The 12957-nt window shown below is 49.7% G+C and overlaps 1 protein-coding gene across 1 annotated transcript in view; it reads left to right on the top strand.

Moving 5' to 3' along the window:
• Positions 1–12957, top strand: part of SEPTIN12 (septin 12) — a 539550-nt gene that overhangs the window by 319398 nt on the left and 207195 nt on the right. Inside the window, exon 5 of the mRNA XM_078662920.1 lies at positions 10129–10257. Within this exon, the coding sequence (XP_078519046.1) occupies positions 10129–10257 (129 nt within the window). The remainder of the gene's footprint in view (positions 1–10128; positions 10258–12957) is intronic.

A 12957-nucleotide genomic window follows, 5' to 3' on the forward strand; every position in this document is an offset into this window, starting at 1 on the left:
CTACTCTGCATACCTCGAAGTCTTTGAGGAAACATAAAAAGAAGCTGCACCATGGATCTCGACGTCTATCATCTAAGGATGAGACACCAAAGTCAGGGTCTCTGGCTCCCCGGCGTCATTGCAAGGACGAAGTCTCTCCTTCTCCTGAGTTGACTCCAGCCCCATCTCCAGTTCCGAGAGTGGTGTGTTCACCGGCGCCGAGAGAAGCGACGAGTCTGCTGCCGGCCACTCCAGGGTCTTCGGTACCGCATCCGTAGTCGATTGTGATGCCTCCTCAAGTAGTCTCATTGCCCACAGTACAGAATCCAGGGTATCCTGCTCTCCCGACTCCGGGTATGGATCTGTCGCATTTCCTTAATGCAGTATTCAGCTTGTTTTTCAGAGCGGCTAACCCCCCTGGTGCGCCGGTTTGCCCCATGGGTCCGCTGGCGTACTCCCTGGGAGACTTGCCACCTCACTTCCCTCAGGCACCTCTCATGCCTTTTATGCCAATGGCTCCGGGGAGTTGGCCTATCCTGACACTGAGGTTCTCAACGCTGATGCAATCTCTGGAGGGGCAAGTACCACTATACGGATCTTCACCAACACCGCTTGGCTCCGGTCTGGCGCCGTTTGACCACGACTGGCGCAGTCCACTATCATGGTGGGCCTCCCTTCAACGCTAGTCCCGAAGATGAGATCTAGAAGGGAAGCACAGAGGTTGGTGGAAGAGGAGGAGTATCAAGATCAACATGAAGAGGCTGAGGATGGGGAGATTGTTGATCCTGAACAGGAATTTGAGGGCCTGCAGGAGCTAGTGGCCTGGAAACACCTCCTGAATAAGAACTCTCCTCTCTTAAAGGTCTTCCAACGCAAGAGGCGTCTTTGTATCACTTTGTGATTAGGAAGACAGCACATCTGCTGGATTTACCATTGCCCAGAGCAGAACTGAAGGCTAACATTTTGATGTAAATGCTCCATTCCCCTTCTTCTGTCTCGGAGCCTTTGCTTCCTTTCAATGAGTCTTTGACTAAGCCCATCCTGGAGGTGTGGCAGAAACCGATGACTGCTCCTGCGGTGTCTAGGTCTGTGGTGAGAAGGTATAAGGTGGCTCTGGGGGATCCTGCCTTCCTTTCCATCCATCCACTACCAGATAGTCTAGTTGTCCAAGCGTCATGCTCCTCTAAGCAGTCTGCAGGGATAATTCCCATCTACACCTGCATAAAGGGAATCCAAACGTATGGAACGTCTGGCAGACTTTCAGGGCCATTTTTCTGAGGTGCTTTCTGCCACTCAAGCTGTGGCCCGCTAGGTCATGCAATCGGGTCTAGATACTGCTGACTCTGTTGCCATGGCAATGGGTTCCTCTGTTGCGACCAGGAGGCAAGGTTGGCTACGGGGGTCGGGTTCTCACCGGATGTCCAAGCTACGCTGTTAGACCCGCCTTTCGACGGTTCTTGTCTATTTGGAGCCAAAGCGGATTGGGCGCTACACCACTTTAGACAGCAGCGCCACAACAAGATCCTTGGGTCTCCTGTCTCAATCTAGGGGCTTTGGATACCGCAAGTGTCATGGTTTGTGCAGGACTTTATCCTTTCTGGCCAAGCAGCAGCCGCAACAACAGCAGCAGCAGGTGAACCCCCTGTACAGGTCATACAGGGGAAAGGGCTGAGGCCAATTGCGAGGTTTGGCTCTGCAGTAAGTCTCCTCCTCCTTTTCTGCCCCTCCAACTGGTATTGCAGGGAAGTGGCTCTAGCTCCTCCATCCTAGAGCATGTTTGTCCTGTGGGAGGACGGGTGTCCCATTTTCTACAGAATTGGAGGTCTGTTACTTCTGATCTCTGGGTGTTGAACCTTGTAGAGAATAGGCATACCCTACCCTTCCAGGAGTTCCTCCCTCCTATATCCCCCCTCCCTCAATCAGGGTTGGTGCTCATAAGAGCTTTTCCAGCAGGAAGTTCTATCTTTACTACAAAAAAGTGTGATTAAGGTGGTGCTGAAGCAGGAAAGGGGTCAGGGATGCTACTCCCAGTACTTCCTGATTCCCAAAAAGGACGCTCGCTTGCGGCTGATCCTAGACTTTAGGGTCTTGAATTTTTACCTCAAGCAGGAGAAATATCAAGATGTTGACCCTGGCTCATGTTTTTCTGGCGCTCCAGTCCCATCCTGAAGTTGCATTTGAAGTTTCTCCGTTTTACGGTGGGGTCTCAACATTACCAGTTAGTGGTCCTTCCATTCGGTCTTACTTCCGCATCTCGGGTCTCCACAAAGATGATGGCGGTGGTAGCATCACATCTCAGAAGGTGGGGTATTCCCGTTTTCCCCTAACTGACGACTTTGCTTTGAGCAGCGAGTTGTCCAGAGATGGTGCTGCATTATTTGCAAGTAACAACACAGCTGTTGTTTGACTTGTGGTTTTCGATAAATGTACCCAAATCTGACCTGGTGCCCTCTCAGCGCAACCTGTTCATAGGGACTACTGTGAGTCATGCCGTCCTGCCTCTGCAGAGGATTCAAGACATCCAGGCTATGATTCCACTTTTTCAGAATGGAGCGGATGTACCAGTTGAAGGTCTTGCGCCTGCTCGGTCTGTTCGCTTCCTGCATACTGTTGGACAACCATGCACGCTGGCATATGAAGGCCCTCCAGTGGTGCCTCCGTAGGCAGTGGGTTTAACACAACAGTGATCTCAAAGAGGTGGTCAGGCTCTCCAGAGACGCTGCCGCGGATCTGTTATGGTGGAGTGTTTCGGGCCTCCTTCTCCGGTGGCCACAGTGATAACAGATGCCTCCACTCCAGGGTGGTGAACTCATCTGGGGTATCTGGAGGCCAAAGGTCTTTGGTCTCCAGAGGAAAGATTGTGTCACATCAATCTTCTTGAATTGCGGGCGTTACGTTTGGCTCTCAAGGCCTTTCTTCCCTCCCTTCACGGTCAGTCGGTTCAGATCCTGACAGACAGCACTACCGTAGTGTGGTACATCAATAAACAGAGAGGAGTATGGTTATATCTTCTGTGCAGAGAGGCTCTGCGACTCTGGTCCTCGGCTCAGGACCATCATATTTGCGTTATAGGGAATCATCTGGCCTGAGAAGTGACTGTGCATGCGGACAGCCTCATTCGGCAGTACTCGGCTGATCACGAGCGGCGTCTCCATCCAGAGTGATCCATCACATTTTCAGGATGTCGGGGTTTCCTCGGTCGGACCTGTTTGCCACACACAAGAACGCGCACTGCCCACCATTCTACAGTCTCCAGTATCCGGTGCGGGGAGCATTGGTGGATGAATTTCAGTTAAATTGGTGCTCACAGCTTCTTTACATGTTTCCTCCCATATCGTTGATTCCTCGAGTTCTGAGGAAGTTTCGCCAACACCGGGCCCAAGTCATATTGATTGCCCCGGATTGGCCGCGAAGGGTGTGGTACACAGACCTCCTCGCACCCTCTGCTCTGTGTCCCTCTCAGGGTCGACCTCCGCCTGTGGTCGCAGGGGTAGGTTCTACACCGCCACCTTCAGAGCCTGCATCTTCATGCCTTGAGATCAAAGTGGGAGACTTGAGCTCTTTCTCTCTCCCACCGGATGTGGTGGATATTATTTTATTGGCCAGGAGGCACTCCACCAAATCTGTCTATTCTGAAAGAGAGTGTTAGTTGTAGATTCCTTACCATGGGATTTCCCCAGGCATTAGTCTGGATCCAGAGATTTTTCTTTAGCAGTACCAATGTGCGTCGTTAGGTGGTATTCGTCTACTCCACATCCACCGTCGTCATCGTGATCACCGGCATGACATTGTGGTGCCTACTAAGACTCTGCCCCTGTGCCTGACATCAGTTCTTTCTTTTTCTGTTCCAATCTAGCACAGATCCGGAGAGAGCTACCACTTAGCCGTTATTTGGCTAGATTTTTTGCGACTTTTGTCGACATCGAGTCTTGGACTCCTGGTGCGTAAGGAATTGTCCAGCATCGCACTGGTTTCAAGATTGCAGGCAGGTCGCCCCCACACCGCCACTCGTCACCTGCCAGCCGGATTGCCGGATTGCCTGATTCCTGTGCCCCTTGCTGCCTGCCTCCTGGTTCCTGGGCTTTCCCTCGCCCTGAGTGCCAGTTTTCCCCTTGCCCCCCCACCGCTTCCGACCCGGCCTTCCCGCCGCTGCCTCCCTGCGGCCACGCCCCCAGCACACCCATTGGCCTCCCCACTCCCAGCTGCTCCTCCCTCCCAGGACCCCTCAAATACAGGCTGAGTGACGGTAGCGGAAGCGACCTTTGACCCTGCTTGCAGGCAGGTCGCCGCCACTTGTCACCTGCCAGCCGGATTGCCTGATTCCTGTGCCACTTGCTGCCTGCCTCCTGGTTCCTGGGCTTTCCCTCGCCCCGCGTGCCAGTTTCCCCCCTGCCCCCCACCTCTCCCGACCCGGCCTTCTCGCCGCTGCCTCCCTGCGGCCACGCCCCCCCAGCACACCCATTGGCCTCCCAGCTGCTCCTCCCTCCCAGGCCCCCTCAAATACAGGTCGAGTGACGGTAGCGGAAGCGACCTTTGACCCTGCTTGCAGGCAGGTCACCGCCACTCGTCACCTGCCAGCCGGATTGCCTGTTTCCTGTGCCCCTTGCTGCCTTCCTGGGCCTTCCCTCGCCCTGCGCGCCAGATTCCCCCACCGCTCCCGACCCGGCCTTCCCGCCGCTGCCTCCCTGCGGCCACGCCCCTAGCACACCCATTGGCTTCCCCGCTCCCAGCTGCTCCTTCCTCCCAGGCCTCCTCATATGCAGGCTGAGAAGTGGCCGAGCGCAGCGGGCGCGCTAAAGGCAAGCCCGTCTGCGCCTGTCCGCGCCTGTACCGCGCCCAGCGCCAGAACCCCTGGACACCGCGAACGCCACGACACTAGAATCTACTACGACGCCAGCACCATCCACGCACTCAACGCCGGCCGAAACCACACCTGCTTCCAGGCCGCCCCAAAATGGACCCACGGACCCTAACCAGCCGCACCTGCAGCTTCACCTGCGACAGAACCACCAAACCTCCAAGGACTGGACCCAACCACCTCCGCTGCATACTCCTCAAGACCCGCTCCGCACGCAAACATGCTGTTGAGCTATGGGATCTGCTCGACACCTCCGCCCCAGACGTGGCCTTCCTGACCGAGACCTGGTGGATTGACGACTCGGCGCCCGACATCGCCATAGCCATCCCGGACGGCTACAAGATCACCCGCAGGGATCGCGCCAACGGATCCCGAGGAGGAATAGCCATCATCCACAAGTCAACCATCAAAGTCGCCACCCACGCAGAAGACACCCTCAACACCGCCGAACACCTGCACTTCCGGATACACACCGACCCCAACACCACCCTCAGAGGAACACTCATCTACGGATCACCCGGACCCCGGGCTCACTTCAGCGACTCCATCGCCGACCTCGCTGGCACCCACGCACTCGCCTCCACGGACTACATCCTCCTCGGAGACCTGAACTTCCACCTCGAGAACAACAACAACGCCAACTCCGCCACCATGATCGACAACCTCGGCAACCTCGGCCTCAGACAACTCGTCACCACACCCAATCACGCCGCCGGCCACACGCTTGACCCCATCTTCTCCACAGGCTCCCACGTCACCTTCGATCACACCACCGAACTCCATTGGACCGACCACCGCTGCATCCACTTCACCTTCAAGAAACCAACCACGCACCATCGCACCCAACAGATGCCTCACCGCTGCTGGAGCAAAGTCACCGAAGACCACCTGCTCACCTCCCTCACCAAGAACCCACCCACCAACTCTGACGCCGCAGCCTGCAACCTCAGACAATGGATCGACGACTGCGCCAACACCCTCGCCCGCTCAAGAAACCCTCTACCAGCCACACCAACAAGAGAGCCACATGGTTCACCAACGAGCTCCAGGCCTCCAAACGCGCATGCCGAAAACTGGAGAAGACATTGTGAGAAGTTAGCCTGGCATATGATGTCCACTTGTTTATGTGGGCACCTTGCACACGTGTAATCGACCCTTATTGATGGTGGTTGTAAAGTCAACCTTATAGACAAGCTATCCTAGTGGTAGCATGGTCCAGCAGTCAATAGGCTAAGACTTCAGAGAGCATGTGAAGCTGATTGTTTTACCATTGATATTCCCTTGAATACCAAATGAAAGGACACCACACAAGGTATATATCAAATATATATGTATTTATTCTAAACACAACCCCTCTGGACTCTTTATGAGGTCAGAGGCAAAAGTACATTACCAGTTACTTAATTAGCATACGATAAGTTGCACAAATACAGTTTTGCCTTCGGGGCGTCTAAAACCATATACTAAAATAGTGGTATAAGAACCACGACTGAAATAGAAAGTAGGCCTAGGGAATAGCTGGGGCTACTCTAAACAACCAAAGGTTAGGAAGCAGGAGGCCCACGGGAGACGCGTGCAGTGTCTAAACACAGCCGCGTGTTACCATTGACTTTCTATGGGAAACGTAGAAGTTACAAAGTTACAATTTAAGGACACTGAACGGATAGATGAAATTATAGATGTAAGGTTGAAATTGTGGATGGAAGATAGGTGGGTGAAAAGATGGACTATGCAAGGATGGATGGGTAAAAGAATGGATGGAAGGGAGAAAGGAAGGACTGATGGAAAGGAAAGGTGAGTAGCTGGGAGGTAGGCATCAAGAGAGAAAGTTCTTGTTCTAGGGGGATCGGACTTAGCTGCTGCAGTGCTATTATAGGTATTGCTCAAAGTGGCAACGTAGGGTTTTTAATTGTTTGGCTATTTTGTTGTTACTAAGCCCCTGCTTTTATTATCACATGAGGTTAGTTGACATTTATGCTATCTTTGTCCAACGTATGCTATTGTCTCTTCAACGCCCTAGAGTCTATATGATAATCGTGCCCCTTCAAATATTAGAGGGTAGAAAAACTCTCTCTACGCTCTACAGTATAATGTTTGGAAGGACATGGTTACATGTCAAGAAGGTAGTAAAACTGCCTCCAAGTTGTACCATGTTAGCAGCTAAACCTTGCCACTCAGTGACAAACCAGTTTTTAGGTCTCGTGGCGTCAACCGCGCGAAAGCGCGGTCTCGCCGGAGACCTATAGTGTGCGACTCAGCTTTCCGGGAGACAAGAGCTGGCCACGCGCATCTTCCAAAAGGCGATCGGAACGGGCCGCGCGCGCACGCTGTGACCATCTCCTGTCTCCTGTGAAGCTCCAACACACACACAGCCACACATCCCCCTGCACGCATGCGCACACACAGAGACACACACACAAGCGCACATACACGCACGCACACATACAGAGACACCCCCCTGCCGCCGCCACATACACGCCCGCGCACACACACACACGAGCGCATCGAGCCCCCCGCCACCGCCGCCGCCTAGGAATATGAGCACCAACCGAAAAGGTCTCCCACGCCTGGTCTCCCATGCCCTCAGCCATTATTATATCCTGATAGGATCTAACCATTGCTGAAGCCAATATGCGGACTGAACCGCGATGTCCCCGCCAACCTTTCCACCCGCTCACCTCCTCAGCCAAGCACTTCATTTACACGTTAGCACTGCCGTCCACTCGAACTGTTCGAAGATGGCGCTCGCTGCTCTGCTTCTCTACGAACGCCGGTAAAAGGACCCATTTCAAGAGGGACGTTTCTCAGACGAACGGCTGCAAATGCCTGCTCTGGCATCGGCCTGCCCCCTTCAGCTAGTAGATCCGCCTGATTGGTGTATGACCGGCTATTCTGATGCATGACGATCTATTATTCGTCACAATTCTCGGAGTTCAATGTAACGTCTCTTCCAATTGGTGGAATCGGCTTGTCTTTAAACTCTGAGCGCTCCCTACAACACTAAAACGGCGCCTCTGCCTCATCTCGGTTCTTTGTTTTTGTAAAAGCGCGGACTGTTATTGTGTACGTCCTCGACTTTGGCACAGTTTGGAACAGCAGCCTTCACTTTTATTTCATTTAAACATGACCGCGCCCGCCTGGGCATTCCAGCCTGGTGCACAATAGTTGGTAAACAGCTTTAAACAGAAGGGTTTGGGCACACGCATGATAGGTGACACAAACAGATTTAGAATTGTGTTGTTTTCACGCAGCAGCTCAGCGGATGAAAAATCAGTTTATGCATGTCATAGAGCACAGCCAGAGATCTAACAAAAAGGTGCGCTTCTTTACCATGTTTAAAAATGGGTGCAGGGATAGATAGGACTGGAGCGGACGATGGGACGGGCTGTTATGGTGAATCCAGGCCAGAGGCGCCCCCTAACGTGTCCTCGCTAGCCTCATACTCACTACCCCCGACTTGAAATAGGGCTTGTTGCCTTTTTTACACAGGTGCACGGTACAGTTTCAGCCAATGTCGTGGACAGCCCAGAGGAAATACAACATTTCATTCAACCGACCAGAGCAGAGCTAATGCCGACCACTTTCCCCGGTCTGTCGGTTCCATGATCGAGGAACAGGTGCCGAGCCAGGGTGTTAAATGTGTGCAATCTGGCCCACGTTTGACGAGTGCCAACTGCGTGGGCATCATGTAGCCTGCAGCCTTGCAGGACTGGACACGTCAGTGGGACTGAGCTGAAACTTCCAGCTGAGCTGAGTTACTGGAGCCCAAATTGGCAATCACGGAGAAGAGGCAAAATGTAATCTGAGACCGAGGGGCCATTTCCAAGATTTATCACCTCACTTGATACATTATGTATCTCCTCGGAGCCTATTCAACACGATGCTTAGTTGGTACACAAGCAACATTAGCACCTGATTCCCGACTGCTGCTTCTGCGTGGGCTCATTTACTCCAACAGAGCCCGGGGTTTGGTTAATTGGAGAGATGCACCCCCCCCAGCACCAGCACCGCTGATCCTCGAGTCTCATCCTTCTGTTTGCATCAGATATAGCGCAGCTCTACACCTCTACGAACCCTGTCTTGCCTGCGAGTCAGGCCACGCCCACGCTGCTGTATTTAGCGCTTTGTGAACCAGACTAAAGCTGGTTGTATGGAACAGTTGTCTGAGTGCACTGCTGTTTGGTTTGTTGAGACAGAGATTTGTTTCAGAAGAAGTTTGCACTCTACTGCATGCTATGGCTGCACTGGGTTTAAACCCACTCCCCCCAGTAATGTAAAAAAATGCAGAAAACCCGTATTATTGACGCTAGTTACATATATGCACACAAAGTGAACTCGCTTCGAACGCCTGTCTTATTATCCAACCCACCTCACTCACGTCATTTGTCTACGAGGGTGAAGAGCTAGGTCCGACCTTCTGGGACTCAAACCTGTGAATGCAGCATACTCCCACCCCTCTGCAGATGCGGGCCAGCAACCAGACCTGCAGGTCGTCGCACACATCCTGGTACCCTTAGAACAAGCTTTACTGGGAGCAGGTGAAACAAGCATTTGCAATGCAATAGGTCTCGCATTTAAGCTATTGGCATTGTAAAGGACAATGTCTTCTATTTATGTTTAAAAAATCAACACATAAATAAAAGGCATTATCATTTACAATGCCAATATCTCAAACTCTCGTTTTTTTCTTTTTGCAGTTTTACATAGTACAAACTCGGCTCAAGGGCACTGGAGCGCTTCATACGAGCATGAGTTACATTACACAAGGCTAGATTCTTTTTTAGGCACAGGGGAGTAAGTGATTTGCTCAAAATCACAGGATGTGGAGGCGACGGCAGGACTCGGACTCTAGTTCCAAAGTCGGCAGTTCTGGCCATAACAGCACATGCTCTAAAGTAACAAGCATTTGCAATGCAATAGGTCTCACATTATTAAAGTTTGAGCTATTGGTGTTGCATTATTATTAGCAATACCAATAGCTCAAACTTTAATAATACGAGTAATACGAGACCTATTGCATTGCAAATGCTTGTTCTTCTCTGTGATAGTCGCCCCGTTCCCCTCAAAGGGAATATCACGGCCTGGCATGCAAAGGGAGGGATCCAATCACTTCTACAAAACATGTAGTACTTCCTCCTGAAGACACACTGGAGAAAATGTAGCGTCCCTTTCCACACTAGCAGTATCCCCCACCCTGTGCATGGTGTCTGCTGCGGGACAGTGCTCAGTGCTTCTTAGCAGGGCCCCCCTTCTTGCTGCACTCACCAGATCTCTTTTTCTCTCCATGGCAGGTCAGAGTGGTCTAGGAAAGTCCACACTGGTAAACACACTCTTCAAATCCAAAATTAGCTGGAAGTGTGCAGCTGAAGAACCTGAGGAGAAGATTCCGAAGACAGTTGAGCTTAAATCCATAAGCCATGGTGAGTGTGTTCCTGCCTGTCCACGCAGATATCAATGTTGCCAATAGACTCAGCCTGTACAATGATCTTCCTCATTCTGTCAAGCGTTCTTTGTTCAGTCGCTCAGGGATATGGAGGGAACTTCAGTACCCCTAACTGTCAGGTCATGTCTGAATCCTGTAGTTATACAGAGTTTCTTCAGCCCCCGGCATTCTTGGTCTCTCCCCTTGTTATATAATTGGTGTTTTTCCCAGAAATTACAGCCCCTTTCTGAATCCTGGGAATATACAGTGGACTTCAAAGCCCAGCTTTTATCAGCCCTCCTTTCTAGGGCTTTAGGCAGGGGCGAGACCTTTCCCTCTGAGTAATAAATATCAAAGGTCTTCGGGACCCACCATTGTCATTTCCACTGAGGTAAAAATTTTGACCCCGCATGTGTTGAATGCAGCTCCCCATTAGTTGTCATTGGAAAAGTTCATCATCTGTGTGTAAAAGACTTACTGTGAATGTCAACAACGGACAAGTGTATCATAAGACCACATTATGACATTGATTGGTGCCGGACAAAATGATGCACATCAGTGCTCTCTTTAGATTGTTTTATATGGTGGTATTAAGAATGGGCGTGTCTTCGGTGCAAACAGTAGCCAGGGACTGAACCTTAATATCAGAGTTCAAGGTTGTCATAGTTCAAGAGTGTTTTGCCAGTAATCAACAATAAACAAGGATATATAAGAATGTTTTTGTTTTTGATAATGTGTTAATTGCAATAGTCAATTTATCCTTTGGTAATGGAAGGTTTTCTGTTTCATGCTTTGCACAGTGTACCATGAGCAGTTCTCACGGATAGGTGGGCACTGAGTATGAAACCAAGGCCTGCAACCAATCAATGGTGGAGGGGGGGGGGGGGGGGGCACTACTGAAATTCCTAACCTTAGACACTTGAGCAGATATTCATAGTTAAGTGCTGTAGAGTAGGTGCCAGGAGCCACAAAGGCTGTACGCTGAAATGGCAGAGTAGTAGTTTAATGAAGTTACACTGTTTGAGCAGAGCCACATATAGTGCCTAAAGGGTTAATGTCCCTTGATTAGCTACACCGAAATCAGCTACTAGTGTGCCTAGGAGCTGGCTATCCTCAGACCAGAGGACTCCTCTAAATCTTACCAAAAGTGTCTTTGACAGAGAAGCGGCCAAACAAAGGACCAGAAGCAATTGTCCACTAAATAAATAGAAAATACTTAAACCTTAAAAGTTAAGATGTATTCCGCACCCAAGAAACATCTCATTCAGATCACAGCATGCAGGTTACAGGAACCCTTTGAGCAGAAGAGATGCAAGCGGAAGGAAAAACTCCTTCCAGCTCGATAGTGTTGTCTGAGATTTCGGCCCTGGAACAAATCAGCACTCTGCGTTTCTGGCACAGAAAGCTATGTACAATTCAATTAGTATTTATTATGATTTAGAATTCCAAAGAATTCCACATAAAGTACATATAAAAAACATCATTCATTACATACAGAAATGCGAAGTAAAAGTACAATTTTATACTACAATCCCAATACTTAAAGGAGAGAACCTTTCCTACAGTGGACTAAACTATACACTGGGCTACGTCATATCAATACAAAAGATCTTTTTCCAGTTAGAAACACAATATGGGCAATACGGATAACCTAAAAAAGAAGTACACAGAGGAGTTAATAAGAAATACCTGAATTTAAAAATGCACACACGAAACAATACCAGATGTAATCCACGTTTAGCGAAAGGGGAAAAACAATCCATTGACATAGAAAAGTGCAAATGCTCTGTGCAAAATTTGAGATATTACCAACTCTCCCCTAGCAGCTATACAGACATTTCAACCCCAAAACTATGTACATGTCATACAAAAAAGTGCAAGTGCTTAGTGCAATTTCATTTAACAGATATAGCAGCAAATGAAGATAAATTACCTTGAAGGTATTTCAAACTTTCAATTCACTTCAAAATATTACAATCCTACAATCCTAATAGACATTTAAAAATTCTTTAAAAAACCGAAAAATTTTAAAACACATCAGTTCAGATGGAGGGGACATAAGACAATTACGGGCCTGTTCAGCTGTATAAATATTATAGTTTAAAAAAGCAATCCTTAAGTATCTTCGTCGTATTGCGTGAAGTGCGGGGCACACAATCAAAACATGATTCAGATCTTGTTTCCAGAATTACACAGATGACAAAATCTTTCATTTTTGGGAATACCCTCCCAGGCACCTGTTACAACTCTCAGCGGTAATAAATTCAATCTTAGCAACAGAATAACTCTACGAACACCATGTTCCAGGTTCCACAGAACATATGGCTGGGGATTTTTGACAATAGAACTCCCCGCAATACAATCCATCCTCCCATTCAATGAACATAGTATCATATCTCTTTCACGAGAGACCACATAAATTGACTTCTTAATTATCTGCTTTAACACGGTTTTACATAAAACTGCTGCCCCTTCCTTATCTATACCGAACATACTTAAAGCCTTTATGTAGTTTCTAAAAATTACGGTTTTCCCCTTCATATTTACGAATATTTCTCTGTGCAATGCTGCCCTCAATAGATTATCGGGGCTATTATTCAAAGCATTGCACCATCTTAAACAGGCAGCCATTGATAACGCATATGTTGACAGTAGACCAAATTCGAGCCTGAGTGCCGCTATTGGCGCAGCATAGTTC

Source organism: Lissotriton helveticus, chromosome 10 (genome assembly GCF_964261635.1).
Source record: "Lissotriton helveticus chromosome 10, aLisHel1.1, whole genome shotgun sequence".
Lineage (NCBI taxonomy): Eukaryota > Metazoa > Chordata > Amphibia > Caudata > Salamandridae > Lissotriton > Lissotriton helveticus.